This window comes from Danaus plexippus, chromosome 26 (genome assembly GCF_018135715.1).
Source record: "Danaus plexippus chromosome 26, MEX_DaPlex, whole genome shotgun sequence".
NCBI lineage: Eukaryota > Metazoa > Arthropoda > Insecta > Lepidoptera > Nymphalidae > Danaus > Danaus plexippus.
In genome coordinates, this window is record NC_083554.1 from 4,550,558 (window position 1) to 4,569,658 (window position 19,101).

General features: G+C 32.4%; 3 protein-coding genes across 3 annotated transcripts in view; 2 read left to right on the plus strand and 1 right to left on the minus strand.

The window, feature by feature from the left end:
- The first annotated feature begins 526 nt into the window (after positions 1 to 526).
- LOC116774313 (transient-receptor-potential-like protein) lies at positions 527 to 14,717 on the plus strand. The gene is made up of 24 exons (XM_032667008.2): positions 527 to 565; positions 2,384 to 2,459; positions 2,795 to 2,913; positions 2,995 to 3,232; positions 3,356 to 3,498; positions 3,799 to 3,979; positions 4,095 to 4,286; positions 4,366 to 4,600; positions 4,762 to 4,914; positions 5,365 to 5,620; positions 5,886 to 6,019; positions 6,392 to 6,515; positions 9,314 to 9,509; positions 9,603 to 9,764; positions 9,978 to 10,194; positions 10,371 to 10,566; positions 10,748 to 10,854; positions 11,128 to 11,277; positions 11,825 to 11,919; positions 12,422 to 12,494; positions 13,154 to 13,242; positions 13,303 to 13,422; positions 13,750 to 13,830; positions 13,938 to 14,717. Exons 2-24 carry the CDS (start codon positions 2,436 to 2,438, stop codon positions 14,079 to 14,081), a joined length of 3,429 nt encoding a protein of 1,142 aa, XP_032522899.2. The 5' UTR covers positions 527 to 565; positions 2,384 to 2,435; the 3' UTR covers positions 14,082 to 14,717.
- LOC116774314 (tektin-1-like) lies at positions 6,991 to 8,850 on the plus strand. The gene has a single exon (XM_032667009.2). It carries the CDS (start codon positions 7,411 to 7,413, stop codon positions 8,695 to 8,697), a length of 1,287 nt encoding a protein of 428 aa, XP_032522900.1. The 5' UTR covers positions 6,991 to 7,410; the 3' UTR covers positions 8,698 to 8,850.
- Positions 14,718 to 15,942: 1,225 nt separating the features above from the next.
- LOC116774329 (transient receptor potential protein) overlaps positions 15,943 to 19,101 on the minus strand; it is a 41,786-nt gene continuing 38,627 nt past the window's right edge. Inside the window, exons 19-21 of the mRNA XM_032667031.2 lie at positions 18,865 to 19,014; positions 17,280 to 17,378; positions 15,943 to 17,202 (exon numbers count right to left, since the gene is read on the minus strand). Coding sequence (XP_032522922.2) covers positions 16,712 to 17,202; positions 17,280 to 17,378; positions 18,865 to 19,014 — 740 coding nt within the window. The 3' untranslated portion in view covers positions 15,943 to 16,711. The remainder of the gene's footprint in view (positions 17,203 to 17,279; positions 17,379 to 18,864; positions 19,015 to 19,101) is intronic.

Consider the following 19,101-nt stretch of genomic DNA (forward strand, 5'->3'; position numbering starts at 1 on the left):
TTGCTGTCCTTTGAAAGCAAGATTGAATTTTAATAAACATTTTTGTTAAGTATCAATTTAATTTCTTAGGAATAAATAATATGTATAAGAATATTATAATATCAATAGTTATCCAACGTGTAGCAATATTAGAGTTTGCATTTTAAAGCCGGTATACAGATCATATTTTTATATTCGCTAAAATATTGCAATTTAAATGGTTGTTCATCACTGCATATAAAAATTGGCATTTTAAATGTAATGTTGTTATTGAAACGGCAACTAAAAATAACAGGAACTGGGTAAATTCAATTATTTTTACATAAAACTGCAAACGTTACAGCAAAAAGTAAAAATATCACAATCTCCGCCTATCGTGGTCCGAGACAAATCATATTACGTTGTTAATCCTACGTCTTTACAACTGTCATTGTCCGACCTTATAAAACGTGGTCTCATCACGTTCATGCTAGGTTTAAAGATCACCAAGAACGTGAATTACGAATAACCTTAATTTAATTATACACTATAATATATATAATGGCGTCGGCTAGAACCAGCAGTGTCGCGTCAGCCACAGAGCGGTGTGAGTATTATTTGGTTTTTATTCTGTTTCATAAAGCATGTTCTACATGTTTTTATCTATTTCACGAACTTGCAAATATATCTGTACTTACTTTATTTGCTTACAAGTTAGAGTTAAGGTACAGAAAAAGTTTTGCTTTGATGAAATACAGTTGAAAAACAAAGTAAAATGTATTTTTCCTCAAAGTTCCATTGTTTATTTCAATTCATAGTTAGGCCACCTAGAAACCTATTATGAGATCGATGGGTAGGTAACCATTTCGTCGGATTAGAGGCAATTCAATTATCGTTAGCTGATATCTTTGGCTATATTGGACACTGAATAGAATTAAACACGGTCATAACTGAATTATTTTTTATGATTTCTATACAAATATTGCTCTATTTCTAAGCTAGTTATTAAATGAAGATATCATAATTTTATTTTGACAAGGGCTTAGTGTCTAGAATTTTTGACGTGCAGAGATAATAATTGTAGAACTCTGTCATATTAAGTTTTTATATAGTTGAAATACAGAAAAGGTCAATAGTGTGCTGTATATTAACTGTTACATTCGCTTTTAAACTTGGATGTGTCTGTGTGTTTAACACAAAATAACGTAAATATTGAACAAAACTATAGATTTTAAATGAAAAACTATAAAACTTACGTTTCTTCTATAAGATTTTACGATAAAGGAACATTTTTTTTTCGATAAATTTGTTGGTTTTGTTGTAATAATTTTTTTTTGGAAAATATAAACAATCCAATGAAAGTGTCAATAGGAAAGTCGTGAAAATTTTGAAAAGATATTATAAATAAGAAATGAAATATTAAAATATTAGCGTAGCAATAAGCCGTCAAAGACTTCTTAACTTATCTTCTTAAGTCTCTACTTTATTAAAATAATAAGTTCGGGTATTTGTTTTGTTTTAGCATATATATAATAAATGACAGATTTTTCTCCTATAACTCTGTAAAGACGAATGAGGACGTAGTTATGTAAAATTAATCTTTGTTATTTGTTGAAATAATTTTTACGTAAAAAAATTATCTGTATCCTGATTACTTATTTTTTATATATTCTAGTTTATTTCAGCGAAAGTACAGGATTTTTTTGTTTTATTCTTGGATTTTATATGAACTAAGTTCTTTATAATAACCAGTGCATTTTATAGTAGTTATAATTCAATACAGTAGAACCGGATTTATGAGATTTCTACTTGAATTCTGAATATCGGCTATGGCTTTGAGTTAATTGGCGCTTTGTTGGATTACGGTGCCTAATATGATTGCGAGAGCAACCTCAAGCTTTTGCTAAAGGCTACCGCCCATAGCTTTAAACTTTTAAACTTTTACTGGCTACTTTCTTTAAACTTTTGCCTAATATAGATACAATGAAATAATATTTTGATTTGTTAAGTTTGCCTGAATTGCATACAAGTCTTTCTAAATAATATATTTATTTTATAATTTTAAATAATGCCATAGTGTTTTGTACGTTGTGATGACTTTTATTAGTGTTTATGAAATTTTATGAATCTATTGTTCATAATATAAGTAGGTGCTTACGGCAAATGCACGACTTTCACATTCTTCTTATTTGTTTCTTGCAAAGAATCTTCATACTGGGTAGATAACTTGTATTGCGACTTCCACTAAATCACAGGTGATGCTATGAGGAAGGTCAGGGTAATTCCATTGCAAAACAAATTGGAACTGTCTAGCAAAACATACAAAACAAACTTCCGAAAATGTCAGTAAATATTTTAGGTATAAAGTCTTGTTTTTAATAAAAATCTATTTAAATTTTCTATATTTATTTTATATTTATAACAGAATTCGCTCGTGGGGACCGATTTGAACGACAGCAAATTAAAAATCATTCACAATGGATAAAAAAGATTTGGAATGTGTAAGTATTATGACTTAAGATATGTACATATGTATATGTAGATTCAATAAAATAGGGATGGGCGATTTTATCTAAATATAATAGACTAATAAGACATAACTTATTGGAATGTTTACTCAAGAAACTGAGACAATTCGAAAAAGACATATAATTCTATACTTAGACGATCGTATTAAAATTTAGCTAACGCATGTTGTACTACAAAGGCTTCTGGATCTATAAGTTAAGTTTTCCCTCGTGTTACATTTAAAATGTTCTAAAAAGCATTAAAAAATATATATAACCCAAGGACAATAAAGATGTGTTCATTACTTATATTATTGAAATTTATACAGGGTGACCTAACAATAGCGCGTCAGGCTGCAAACCTGCCGACGCTACCGAAACAACTTACCCTCGAGGAAAAGAAATATTTACTGGCCGTGGAAAGAGGGGACTTGGCAAATGTTAGAAGGTATTGACCTCTTCTACTGAAATTCATCATAAAAATATAAGTCAAAGACATCAGCTGCACATACATTAAATATTTTTCTAGGATGCTTCAAAAAGCTCATCGGAAGAAAACTATGGACATCAACTGCGTGGATGCTCTCGGTAGAGGGGCCCTTACCATGGCTATTGAGGGCGAGAACCTTGAAATGGTAGAACTGTTGATTGTGATGGGAGTTACTACCAAGGATGCTTTGCTGCAAGCAATAAACGCGGAATTCGTGGAGGCGGTGGAACTTTTATTGGAACATGAGGAATTAATTCACAAGCATCCAGAACCCTACGTAAGTTTTCTTTTTAAAAACGATCTTTTCTGTTATATCTTTCGTTGTAACAAAAACAAATTACAATATTATTAAATTTAACGAAAGTACATATGCTAACAACATTTTCTTCTTGACAATCAGAGTTGGCAGAAAGTGGATCCAAATACAGCCATGTTTACACCCGATATAACACCGCTTATGTTGGCAGCGCACAAGAATAACTACGAAATAATCAAGCTGCTACTGGATCGTGGCGCGACCTTACCAGATCCTCATGATATACGGTAATTTACGTACATAAGGGTGCATAAGGAACATTGTATTTAAATTTACACTCCTTATTTGCGTGAAGAGAATATAGAATATTTTGCTAGATTTATAAAACGTAAATCATTTTCGTATAGGAGAGTTGTTTTTTGAAAACTATTTAATTCATCTTAACATCATTTGATAGAAACCTAACGAGTTTAATTTTAGGTTAACCTATTTTCATATTAAACGAAGTGCAATGGGATCATTGCTGAACTAATAAAATTGTATGAAAATTTTCAAAGAATATTTTAATGTTCATTCTCTTATCAAAGGTGTGGCTGTGACATTTGTATAAGGGACTCTTCGGATGATTCTCTCAGACACTCACTAGCAAGACTCAACACTTATAGAGCTTTGGCGTCACCATCATTGATAGCGTTATCAGCAACTGATCCTATACTGACTGCCTTTCAGTTATCTTGGGAGTTACGGAATTTGGCTTTTGCCGAACAGGTATGCAGATTGTAGGCTTTCTGTAAAATGTATAAAGTATTTGATAATAATAAAATATTTGATGTAGATAATTTACTTCTAATGCTTAGAGCGAATACATATGCGTTTTTTTTAGGAAAGTAAATCACAGTATTTAGAACTTCGGCGCAAAGCGCAGAAGTTTGCAGTAGATTTATTGGATCAATCGAGGAGTTCTAAGGAGTTGGCAATTATTTTGAATCATGACCCTGAAGAAGCGCCTTTTGAGGAAGGGGAGCATATGAAGTTAGCCAGATTGGAATTGGCGATAAACTTAAAGCAGAAAAAGGTAGAAAAAAAAAACAATTTAAAACCTTAAATCAGTATTTTACATTTGCTGTTACTGATCTACAAAGATTTTGTTACAGTTTGTTGCCCATCCAAATATACAGCAATTATTAGCTACCATTTGGTATGATGGTGTACCAGGATTTCGTAGAAAGACTGCCTTTGAAAAGATCATGATAATAATGAGAGTGGCGTTAATGTTCCCCTTTTATTGCTGCATGTATATGATAGCACCGAACTGCTCTACCGGCAGATTAGTGAGGAAACCCTTCATGAAGTTTTTGATACACGCCTCCAGCTATTTATTCTTTTTGTGTGAGTAAAAAAATATATAATATATATAAAAAATTGCAAAGAAATATTTATACAGAATATATTTCTTATCATTTTTAATGAATAAGGTACTTTATTCAAAAGATTTTTGCTGTAGAAAAGACGAATGGTGTCTTCGGTTTTTAAATATTATAATTTTTCAGTGATTCTAATCTTGGTCTCTCAAAGAGTTGATGTCCAACTGATCCAAACCTTTGGTCCAGACTGGATGGTGAAAGACCTGGATCAAGAGTTGACGAAACAACGAGGGAATGGACCCACATACTTGGAGCTTGTCGTGTTGATATATGTTGTTGGTAAGGGAAGCTCATATTGTATAAGCTTTTAAAACCTGGTAGAATAAGAAGTTTTGTCGAATATTTCTCTTTATTGTGTAAAGATGATAGAAAGGATTCAACTATTTGGTTGCAACAGCGATACTAAGAATTATGTTTTAATAACTTCTAAGAAAAGTGGTGAGAACAGTCAACCACTTATATTGCCAATTGATATTATCGTGTCTGATGCTACCAGAAAAACCTATATATGTGTGAATGTCGAAATAAGTAAATTTCGTATCAAAATGAGGACGTCAAAATGAGGTCATGATTTAAATTTATTGCTTAACTATCCCAAATAAATCAAGTAATATTTCAGTTTATAATTTTAATTATATTAACTATTTTCACCGTTCCGCCTTTGTATACCTTGTACATAACATTTTATTATTACTGAAGAGTTTAAATGATAAATATTTTGTCTCTCAGGTTTCATCTGGCAAGAAACTCATGAGATCTACATCGAAGGTATCCGCTCCTATCTTCGCAACATGTGGAACTTTATCGATTTCACTCGGAACACCCTATACGTCGCTGTAGCCATCCTCCGACTTGCTGCTTATATTCAACAAACGGCCGAAATTAAAAAGGATCCTCAAACAAGATTTATTCCGAGAGAACAATGGGACGCCTTCGACCCTCAACTGATAGCGGAAGGGCTGTTTGCTGCTGCTAACATATTTAGGTATAGTGATCATTCTTTGCTATTGCATTGTTTTCTGTAGTAATAAGAGTAATTTTGATCTAACTCTATATTAAAGAGAAAAAAAAGTAGAAATCAATAAAAAATATTCTGATAGTTATAAGAATTAGCAATTTCATGGAAATCTGAACAGAACTTCTATTACCTAACTTTTTTTACTGCTTACATTATAAAATATTACTTTTTAGGATAGGATTACTTTTTAGGTGACTAAAATTGCTCTTCTAAGACTTTGTTTTCTCTCTAGTGCCCTCAAGTTGGTGCACCTGTTCTCCATAAACCCCCACCTTGGCCCGCTTCAGATATCCTTGGGTCGGATGGTTATAGACATCGTCAAGTTCTTCTTCATATACAGTTTGGTGCTTTTCGCTTTCGCCTGTGGTATGTTTGTTTATTTCTAAATAGCTGATTTAAATATATATCATTATTAACACCAATCTTATATAACTACTCAGTGAATAAACTACTATAAGTAATTTTGAACGCAAATAAATTGAGATAATATTAATACTATTTCACATAACTTAGAATATATGAAGATTTTAATAAATCCTTTTTAATAAAGTTTCTATGTGAACATTTGCGAAGTAAATAAAATCGACGATCAAAATTTGAGGGGCTGAGAATCAAGCCCATTGCACTGATGCAGTGGGGTACATACAACTGAATGTCTTCTAATTCATAACCGTATATTTCAATGGCAGAATATTATTTTCATCATTCCATACATAAATGTTCTGTGGAATATGCTAGGTCTGAATCAATTGCTTTGGTACTTTGCCGATTTGGAAAAACGTAAGTGTTACGTCTTGCCGGGTGGCTTGCCGGATTGGGATCACGCTGGTGATTCATGCATGAAGTGGCGCAGCTTCGGCAAGTGAGTTGGCCAAAGTGCTAGTGGCCGATAAAAACGTGCTACTGAGTGTTGCTGTATGTCTTGTCTCGTGCAGTTGACTAGCAACTTGGCTGTATTCTTTGAAACAATATTGGTTGATAGTTTGTTGTAATTAATGCTATAATTAACAAAATAATATATATGCACCCCGACTAAGTAACACAACTTTAATATTAACGTGATAAGGAATCTGCTAGATTACTTTAGTGTATAATAATTGATATATAGTAAGCAACGCCAAAAAAAAAAAAATAAGTCTTATAAGAATAATATAATAATTTCGTCCATTATAAAACGAAAATCAGTCATGTAGTCAGATATCTTATATTGAATTCCAAATATGAATAGTTGCAAATTACATTTTATACTTGTGACTTCGTTTGGGAACTATAAGGGTGGTTATAATACCTTTGAATAATTGATTAGACGACATGTCATTTAAATAATAGTAAATTTTTAATATATTCCAAAGGGACTTAGTAAGTTAATTTGACTTAAAAAGTGAAGGCAGCTATATATTGTTATACACTAATTATTTCTTTTTATACACCTTAATCAGACTATATCGAGTTTTTAAAAGTTTATAAAACATTTTAATCGATAACATAAAAATATAATAAAATAACAGAGACGTTTGATTGAAGATCAAAAAAAGATAATCGCATTGGAAATCGTATTAGGTATTAGTAAATTAAATATCACTGGGTTCTCTTGGCTTCATGCCAAGTAAATTGATTAGAAAAAATTATTTGATCGAAATTTGTGATTTCGTCGCTATGACAACAGACAATTATGTCATTTTGAAGTTCTGTTTTCAATGAGCCTGATTTCTAAATAATATTTTCGTAAATATATTGAGGTTTTTAGTATTTTTACAATGGGTGAAGCTCAATTTGGCGTTAGGAATGTTATTGGGGCTCCGGTAGCCACTACCAGGTTGTCCGAGCAAGCCATAGTCTGCATGCCGCCGAGAGCATCAAAGTTTACGCTGTCGGAATGGAAGTTGAGCAACGAACAGAGATGTAGGAATACCGAAGATCAACAGCAATTGGCAGATCGGGTCTTGGGTGAATGCGAGAGAGTACGTGATGAAACTGCTGAACGGGCTTCCATCATGAAAGCGACTTCCGATAGACGAATAGAAGAACGGATTGGGGACATAGAATATAACAAAAAGGAACTGCAGTTGCAAAGGAAGGAAATTTGCCTTGAACTTGAAGCTTTAAGTGTTTACAAGACCCGATTGCTGGACTGTCTCTCATCCCTGCAAACGAATGCATTGACCATTTGTCAAAAATGTTTGATGCTTAGAGATGGACGAATTGGCATTGATTTGGTGGTTGATGAAGTAGAGCATGCTCTTCAGCAAGAAATCACCACAATATTAGGAGGACAAAGTTTACTTAAAAGAGCTTTAGAACAATTGAACGAACAAATGCGGCGTCTTAGATCTACTCGTTACCTTCTTGACCGTGACTTGCAGTACAAACAAGCAGCTATAGATTTAGATAAGGGTTCTTTATCTCTAAAGCCTACTGATTTGTGTCTCTCTATTTACGAAGGCTACGCTAATCTTGATCCAGCCAATATATCAGCCGATGAGTACAATGCTTATTCCGCCAAAAACATCCAGAGTGCTGCAAGAGAAGTAACCAGTGCTCGCCCTATCCGCGTTTTCATTGATATATTGTTAAAACAGGTGATTGATGATCTTTGGTCCGCATTTAATAAATGCAATCACGAATTCAAAGAGCGAATTGAAGACACAAAGCGGACTAAAGCGAAACTTGAAGACATGCATAGAGAAACAACACAGAAAATAGCGGATATGGAGGAAAATATCTTGGAATTGCAAAAAGCTCTGTCGGCAAAAGAAGGGAACATAGCATTGGCTCACACAAGACTAGGGAGAAGAGCACAAAGAATCGGAGCGGAATTAGTCCGGGATCCACCAGGACAAGCTCTGTATTACGAGTGTGAGATGTTGCGCAAAAGTACTGAGGAGTTGCAGCAAATGCTCCACGAAGCGACATCCTCGCTACGTTACTTACTCCAGACCCAGATACAGTTAGAAGAAGATATTAATGTGAAGATGAATTCTTTGAAAATCGACGAAGTGGACTGTATGACCCTGCGTACAACTATGGATTATCACGCCTACTAAACTACACAACATTTAAGTCTACATAAAACTAAGATAAATTATAGTCATAAATTTTTTACTACACTATTGTCTTAAAATTTTATTTCAATGATTTAATCGAAAATTATGCATATTAATACCAATATATTTATTTTATTAACAATTAAGAGTTTTTTAATAATTAGCTATTCTTCGTTAAAGTATGTAAAGTGTAGTTAGTTCTATAGTGTATACTATAAAGCGATATGTATTTATAATTTAGCCTCGTTGTTATTCTTAGGCCGAGTGAAGTTAAGATGGAAAACCATAGTTTTACTCTTTAAACATTAGTTTGATCAAACATAATCAAACTTTATGTTTGCCGTCAAAAACCTTAATACTTTTAGTATAGTACAAATTTTAAAATAAATTTAGCGTGTGGCTATAAAATGATCTTTGAAATATAGTATCTATTAGTTTCTAAGTTATTACCAACATTTTATAGTATTGTGTATTTACATTTAAAATATTTACAATTTAAATGTAGTTCGCTAACTATTACGTATATAGACATTTGTTTGGAATTCGTTATATTACATAATTATGAAGATAAATGACTATAATAATGTTTTTTTTCTATCTCATATTAAATTCTCAGCGTCTTCGAGGCTTCTCAATCTCTTTTCTGGGCTTCATTTGGTATGGTTGGCTTGGAAAACTTTGAACTGACTGGCATTAAAAGTTACACCCGCTTTTGGGGCCTGCTGATGTTTGGATCATACTCCGTGATAAATGTGATCGTTCTGTTGAACCTTCTCATTGCCATGATGTCCAACTCTTACGCCATGATCACTGTAAGTGTTCAATTTCACGATTTTAAGTACTTTTATAGCGTTAGAGAATAAATATATAACATCATACTATTAAATATAAATCTAAAATTGTAGGAACATTCAGATGTCGAGTGGAAATTTGCCAGAACACGTCTATGGATGAGCTACTTTGAAGAGGGAGCAACTTTGCCGCCCCCATTCAACATACTTCCCACTCCTAAACTAGTTATGAAGTTGTTAGGACTTAGAAAGAAAGAAAATGACGAATCATTCAAGGTAATTTCATAATGTATTATAACTTTTTTATATGAACTTGCTAAGGTTAGTGAATTTATATAGAATATTTTTATAAGCCCTTTAACACTGCAAAAATTTCGAAATCCTGTCTAAGTCTGTAAATAGTTAAACCTCTGTAGGTTAATTTAAAATTATACTAATATTCTTTGATTTCGACATTTACAAGAAGAACTGTTAATTTTTATATAATAGGCTCAGAAAGAGAAAGACGATGTGCATTATACGGCGGTGATGCGCGCTTTGGTCTGGCGCTATGTGTCTGCGATGCATAGACGTCTTGACGAGGATCCAGTTACTGAAGACGATATAAATGAGCTTAAAGGAGACGTCTCCGCGCTCAGATATGAACTGTTAGAGGTGTTCGAAAAGAATGGCATGGATGTGTCATTTACAGATCGAAAGGAGAAGAGTGAGTACAGCACAAATTTGTCTTATTGATTTATATAATTTTAAAAATGATTTTATCTTTAAAATCATGGAGCTTCGTTATAACATTTGTGTTTTATGTCATTACCTTATCCACATGCTTGCATAGGTACTCATTAGTTGAATTTATTATAAAACTATCTATATATCTTTGTTCAGTGGTACTCGCGAAACGGATGAAGGTTTGGGAACGGAGACTTATGAAGGACTTCCAAGTGACGCCAGTGTCGGTTGAAGAAGACGGTAAACCAGTGCATGAAGACAGTCTGGCGAGATTCCGAAGAGTAGCCCGCATGGCTGCCGCTGCTGCAAGGGGCTCCAAATGGGACCAAACCCTGGCTGCCACTGGGATATCGTAAGCAGTTCTCGAATTATGTTTTATGAGTATCAGATTATTGGTTTGCTACATAAAATTTTCTTTCGATATAGTTTTAAGTGACCACAAGTAAACAAAATAACTCATTTCTGTATTTCAGTGGTTTTTTTTCCTAGGTTTCTTTAATAGGGTCCTAATAGTATTTATAATTGTTTATCAGATCTCAAATCGGTCGCTGCCGAACACGACAGTCTTTCAAAAAGCAGCAGAATTTGCAGCGCGCCATTGACGAGGCCAAAAAGCTGGTTTCCCGATCACCTGTTCACGGTAAGTCGGACAATTTAATATTATAATAATAAGTTTTCCTTATTGTTTTGATTGTTATGATATCAATAATTTAATATATGCAATAAAACCTCTTTAATAAGACCTCCAAGTATTCGCGAGAAATCTTTTTAATTCGTCTGCCCGTTATCACGGTTGCTGCAAAGTAACCGAAACGTAGGGAGTATGTAATTAAAATAATGAAAACGTGTAGTAAATCCGAAAATATTAGTTTCATTTAAAACTTCTTTGGTTAATTAGGTTCTGCTTCCACAGGATCTCGTCCATTGACACCGTTGGAAATGCCGGAAACTCCTGGTCATACTATATTGGAGCTCATAAAGGACATTTCCACGGAGATAGAGGAACAAAACTACTCCAGTGCTCGTTTGCCACGGACCAAGTCTCCGAGGAGAAACGATGCGGGTATTGTATAACGTATTTTTAACTTGTGGCTGCAAATTTATGAACATCAACATATTATTCGCTCACATTTTTTTAACATTTATTTACATGTGGAACAATGATCATCACTTGTATTTTTTAGACCTACAAAAATCAGAAATATTTCCGGTCAATGTGCTGTGCATATACATGAAGATATATATATTTTAATATAATATATAACTACATGTTCACTAGATCTTCTTCCACTTCTTAGTTTGTTGTCAGAATCACCCCATATTAACTGTCGGTAGCATGGGCTATAAAAGCAACAATAGTTTTGATCGTAGCTTCATTATTTCATACAGCTAATGTGATTTAATATAGTTTGTTATTAATTATTATTTATTTTGAAACTAAATTAAATTTCGGTTAACTTTATGTAATTAGATGGAACATTCCTAATAACTTTTGATGCACTGCTTCATTATGAATGTCTCCAATAAGGAGTGTCCAATATATTGTTTACAGAACTGTTTACTCGAAAAATGTCTACAGTTATTGTCTCATCTTAACTGTTTTTCTGTAGGAGCCAATGGAGTTCCACCAGCGAGATTCCTAAGCCCTAACGACGCCCGCAGTCGCGCTACGTCCCCCATACCGCGAGGGCCAAGCCCTACCAGGGTAAAATACAAAGATTTTGACACGAATGAATTGTGTAGAAATATATGATTTTGACTAAAAACTTACTTTTACAGCATTAGAACCTGTTATCTCTCAAATATAGTGGGTCTTCCGTCTGGCTAATTGGGCTGTTTTATATTAATAGTATTTATTTAGTATCCAATCTATACAATGGCTACAATGTTATCGTTTTCATTATTATAATTATTGGAACGTTTAAACATAACTAACATAATTAAGCTATTAGTTCACGCGTGGATATCCCGGTGTTATTATTAGTTCATACATGAACTATTGGCTACATATAAATGGGCTTTGGTAATTTGAAGTTTTGTATCTACCAACATTAAGTACTAAAATGATCATATAATAATAAAAGAGTGAATCTAATAAATATCTCGAATAAAAGACTGTATTAGTATTTTTTTTATGCAGTAGTCTATATTTCATATACAAGTGGAAGATAATTTGTGATATAATCAATTCATAATGTTTTTATCAGTTGTCTACCGCTCAGCCTCGAAGCCTCAGTCCTGACCCGAGGCCTTCCAGTCCAACCGGAAGTGAGAGACCAGGTCGGTGATAACAATTTAATATAAGTATATGTCATATACTAAGCCTCAAGCTCTACATACATATGTGAAGTCTGTTTAATTTTCATAGTAAAATAATATTTTTACCAGTCGGTACTTTATAGTAAAGACTTACAAATATAAAGAAAAAAATAGTTTTATTATACTATTATTGAAGTAACATATCATGGAGACGTATTCATTAAGTTTGTATGAAACGTGATTCGCAATGACTGCATTGGAAGACTGACTCCATATTGATTAGCTTGTCATTATTGTTGAACGGTCTGCCTTAGTGGGTATTATAGATTTATGAGCGAAATTAAAGATGAACTATGCGTGTTTGCGATTGTAAGCATTATTAGTCTAAGTTTGATAGCATTCAATTTAAGCATACTTTTATATATTGACATATTGAGTATAGAATATGTATATATTTTCGGTACTCGTACCAATAAATACCTGACAGATAAATATAGACAGCGTCATGTATATAAAAATGACGAAAATATATATAAAATATTTAAGCAAATTTATCAAAACTTTTAGGACGTAATGTGTGTTGGTAATAACTGTTTTAGTGTGTAATTAGTTTTCAAACTTTGGCATAAAGTTAAATGTTGCCAGGATTATAACAGGAATTATTATTTTTTTAAATATAGAACCGAGTCCATTAAAAGCTCAACGTCTACCGGGTTCTTCGCCGCCAAAAGTTGTAAAAAAGAAGTCTCCATTACCGCCCTCTGGAGAAGTGAGTTTTTTATAATATTTTATTCATTTAAATGTTTTTTTTTATTTATTTGGTATATAGTCCACAGAACACAGACATCACAGCAGTGTAGAAGTTATAGCGTTAGCGAGACCAGTTGCTCCTGATATCAAACCAGTCAAGGATGGCCTTCCACCCCCTCCCGCCTACTCCAAATCTAAGGTAAAGAAAAATATAACAACTAAAAACTTACTAAATAATGTAGCAAAATATTTCTTTTTAATTTGTTTTCAATATTATAAACTCATTTTACACTATCCCTATCAAAACTATTTGATTTGATATTTATATTATAAAGAGGTACAAAAGAACTCCGCCATGTTGAATTTGATATAACGTCCCTTACCTTATCAAAAATTTAACATAACTAAATGTCAAGCTAAATAATGTTGCCGAAACTATTATTAATAAATTGAAAATTAATTTAAACTGTTTATAGACGGTTGTTATTGTTTTAGCTTACATTTTACGGTGAACTTTGTTTTTCAGCCATCTACAGATAGTTCATCCAAACAGCCGGTGCCGATGCCAAGATCACGTTCGTCCTCTCCAAAGCCCGCAGCAAAAACTGTTAGAATTAATAAAAAATATATTTTAATATCAGAACTAATAAATTAGTAATGAAAGATTTGCATTCAAAACTACTTATTTTTTTAATTCTCCATCTCTTTCTGCAGAACACCAGCGCAAACACATCTCATCTTCTGTCCTCTTCTAGCACGGAGTTACTGATACCTCCCTCCCCCCGCGTCTTACCCCCTGGACGCCGAATAGAAGATGTCAACACAATTAAACGTCAGCCGACCACTGGCTGGATATAACATTTGGCCAATTAAAAAGTAAATCAAACTGATTTAAATTTAGAATGTCTTCTAGCGGTTCTCTTATTTTTTCTACGGTACTGCTTGGCAATTACTGCTGTTTATGCAATAAGAATAGTAGTTATGATTCTAGTAAAGTAATATTAAGATTTGTATTCGTTTGTTTTAATCTTTTGATTTTCTAATAATTTCATTCTATGGAAACTAAGCTTATAATATTTAGAACGTTTGATGTAAAATTCCTTATCAGTCCGTCCTAATAATATAGTAATCTATTATATTAAACATTATTAACATAAGATATTATTTTTCGTTGTACGTAATGTTTATTATTTAAAATTAAAATCTTATTGTAAGTGTTCTAAAAACAAGATTATTTTCGGACCTTTTACAGATAAAAACTATACAGATGAGACAATATAAATGGAATGTAATATTTGTAACAAATATTGTGGCGTATTTCAAGTTTCAAATAACCAAAACCTTTTTGGAACAAGATTCCGTTTCCTGTCATAAAAAGTTAAGTTAAAAATATAGATATTTTTGAATCTTAAAATAGATTGCTTTTTTTATTTTACTCACTACTTTTTTTATAGATAATAAATTATTTATAAATATAATAAACTACTTATAAGACATTGCCTTTTAATTTTACCTTTTATTAACGTGACGGAGCTTTTAAAGGATTATGAATTGAAACAATAGTGTAGGATTTAAAGACTTAATTATTTTATATGGAAGCAAGAAATTAAAGAAATTAATAATGTATGTGTTGAAAGTATACAAAAAAATTTGGTTTTAGAACGATTTTATCGCTTGTATTGTGTATATGGTATGTGAAAAAAAAAACATAATTAAATGGACTAAATATTAAGTATCGTGGGAAGTTTAATAACGATCTATTTTTCTTGCTTTATTCTCGATACCTTTTACGAAACCTATTGAAATTTGTATTCTTCAAGAGGATATTGCTATAGGAATTTAAGTAATACAATATACCTGCTTATCGGTGATAACTTGAACTTTCTTATAACCTCTTCCTGGAGTAAGAATAAAGAATCTTAAAATACATAAATTGGAGGGAAATTTGATTTGTCTTTATAATTCTATTATATATTTTTACCTTAAATTCTGTCGTCATAAATTGTACTGGGATTCTAGAAGCGTCTAGTAGAATTTTAACACCATTTGACAAATTTTGTAGAGATTCTGTGAAATATAATTAGACGTGAAAGTTTAAAACTCGTCCAATAGAAATACTTTTTGATGTTTTAAAAATATATAACCTCTTTGCCTCGCGACATTATTTTCACTACATAATTTTTTATATGTTGCTTGTTTGTCATATGTTATTATTTATTGTCATTTTCAAAAGTTTCAAGACTACGATTTTTGGGGAGTTTCTCTAGCGATTTTATTGCATTTTTCCACGGACGTTTTAAGGGCAGACAAGGTTAATAACTGATAATTATAGTTTTATTTTAAAGTGTTAGATATCATAAAATGTTCTACTGATTTTTCACATACCTACGGGTGCATTGACATTCAAGTAGTTTCCAGTCGAACCAAAAAAAATTATGTGAAAACGAATCTTTATCCCATACATAAACATATTTTTTAATAGATTTTTTCTGATACATGCTCATTTTTTATAAACATGTATATACAAATTCATCAAAAGTATCGATGTTAAAAAATACTATTTTTTTAAATTTTAATTGTCATATTTTATCAATCAAGTGACATTTTATTGACAGTACAAAATGTCACTTGATTTAAGTTTGATATTAAAAGAGTTTTAATATAAACAGATAAATAATAAAACGAAAAAAATTTAAACAATACATTTATTATCTACGTTTTCAACAAATATATTCCACACGATACATCTCAATACAGCCTTTCAATAACCCGTCAAGGTTTTCCTGCCGAAAACAGTTTCACCACTTCTATATATATATAATCTAAATTACAAGAAAATTCTATTTCAACTAGACTAACATTCAAAGTGTGAATTATGCTCGTAACACTAATAAAAAACTGTAGAAAAAATATCAATATGATCATCATCAGTATACGAGTACTTACCACACGTATGCTATTCATCGTTATACTACACACGGAGCGTTTTGCATTTAGCCAGTCAAAAACCTATGTTGATTTTGTCGATTGTTAATGAAAAACTCGAAACGCTACGTCTGTAGTAATGCAAAGTAGTAAGGATAGGAAGCATGTACGTAATCAGATTTATCTTTTGACGATATATTTTTATACTTATTTAATTATTTTCTTATTTATCCTTCAGTTTATCCTAGTTATTGCTATGTACATTTTATTATCTCACTAATACGTTACTATTTGGTCAATCATTACTCAATTTTTACTTTATAGAATCAAACAAAAGGAGTAGACGAGAAGAAATGAGTGCTTAATTAAAATTGTCGTAATTATAAAAGCATTAAGATGACATCAGATTGTTCTGGAAGTTTGTACAATTAAGAATTTAACTAAATGAAGATTATTTCATCTAATGAAGAATGTTAAAATAATTATTTAATATAAATCTATAATGGTATTGTTTTATTGTTAAATGCAAGGCAGATTCGAGTGAATTGATTACTAGAAATCGTTTAAAGCCAACCAGATACTATTTTGCCGGTTACTTTTGACTTTCCTTTATCCGTGACCAGAGCTGGTTTGGGCGCTGGAGATGGAGCCAGAGTAGAAGGACCGGGTTTACTTTCTTTTGGTTTTGGAGGTTTTGGTTTGGTTTCTTTCGGTTTGGGTTCTGCTTCTTCTTCTGGTACAGTTATGGTTACACTTGGTTGCTTGGCTTCTTTCTGTTGGTCGGATTCGAGAGTTGCAGCTGAAAGAATCTGCTCGGATTGTCCACTGGGTGTCGGTGAAATTGGTTTTTGCAAATTTTGGTCCTCTTCCTTGGTTATGTAAAGGCTTTTTGATGGTGATTCAGGTTCTTCTATCTGGATCACGTGATCTTTGGGTTCAGGTTTAGCTGGTGGTTCAGGGGCTTTTTCAGGTTCTGTGGGTTTCGGTGGATCTGGGGATTTGGAACCAGATGGTTTTTGAGGTGATTTCGCTTCATCCGATCCGCTTGCAGCGCCTGAAAACAATTTATCATTAGTGACAAAATCAAAGTGATTCTTTATTTAATTTTGAAATTAATTTGGATAGTTTGACCTTTATTTTCTATTTCAGCCTCGACTTTTATTTCCGTGGATTGAGGATTGCCATCTTCCTTGTCGACTGGTGGTTTCTTTTTACGGAACGCTTGGCGAACTGAAAATTTTAACAAATAATATTATACCATCAACGAAATATGTATAACAATGAAACATATAAAAGTAATTTAAGTTGCTGAACACGTCACGCATGTGCAAACATTTATAAACAATGAAGCAACAAAATATTAAAGATTCTAAAAATATGGCGACTATTGTAAATGCCTATCAAACAATAGTTTAAAGAAATAATGTGGCAAAATACACATGTATTGAATTCTAAGATTTTCGCGTGTACACATTTATATTAAACAAAATTTTTCGGATACTATGAGTTCATTTTTTAACCACATAATCCTCAGTGTCTTTCATTTCGTCTGCCCATGACTACGCTTGCGCGAACATGTTTATGTAAAATAATTAAAAAAATCGCGTAGTATCAGAAAAACTTAATTTCATTTATACACATATATTTTTGCATCCAAACGACGTTGTGTCTTTCATCAGATCAGGTCTTACCATTTATAATACGCAAATTGAGTCTTTTTACTGATACGGTTTGATATTCTAGGAAAGCTGTAATTACAGACAGATATGAATAAAAACTAACCTCACAAATAAAAGTTAAGTAGTCATTGTCTTATTATTGGTGGGACGTTTTGAATTTATAAGATTTAAGCTTAATAAATGTCATTGAATTGCGTTTTAAATAGAAATAATATAACCCGGGATTTACACTCGCGTACGAGTCGCGAGAGGAGGCACGAGACGAGGCACAAGGTGACAGTTTAAATAGTCACTCGAGAGTGTAAATTAAAAAACGAATTCCAGTCTCAATACACTCGTAATAAGAAAGGTGATTTCCACTCTTGAGCGATTTAAACTGCCACCTTGTGCTTCGTCTCGCGATTCGTACGCGAGCGCAAATCCCGGGTAAAAATATTTTGATCACTAATCTGATTAGGGATAATTTTTATCGAAAAAAAAAACGTTAAAAAATTGTGATTTTAAAAGTCTTTTTAATTTTATTATTGTAGCGAAGTTATAGGAGAATTCAGTATTGTTAAGCAGAAACAAATTTTAATGCACCTCATAATCATTGATAATTTAAGCTCACAAAAGATCTTCTTTATACATAAGTAAATTAAGCTTCTTTTACGTATTTTTGCCTGTATATCAGTATAGTTATTGTAGCTTTAGACTGTTGGGTATTAGAGTGAAACGGTTTGCATAAAGATAGAATATAGTCCATGCGATTATGTAAATAGCGTATTGGATGGCAGATTGAAATCTGTGCATATGGTAACTGAAATTACAAACTAGAATGACATTTAGAAACGTATTTTGCTACACGGACAGACAGAAATACGACTATAAAATTATTATACACTGGATTCCCTGCTATCGCTTCCCCCTAAGTATAAATTCTATAACTATTCCACATTTCTGTCAGGTTTGGTTGACACTGATTCAGCGCTTTCTGTGTGAAAGGGTAACGTTTACCGTAATAGCGTATTTCTTAAATAAATTTCATGCACACTTACTTTTATCGTTGCTCTGTGCCGCTATTTGGTCTTCATTGAGTTCTTCCACATTGTCTGTTTCCGTGAAATCTGACTTTATCTTGCTCCTCATGAATTTCGCGTAGGCGACTCGAGTTGTTGGCGTCACGGTTGACAGATTTGGATTATATTCTATAAAATATAATAATCGTCTCAAATATAGTTATTACTGTTTTTATAACAAACTAAAAATGACAAGTCATGAAGTTTCTTGTATAT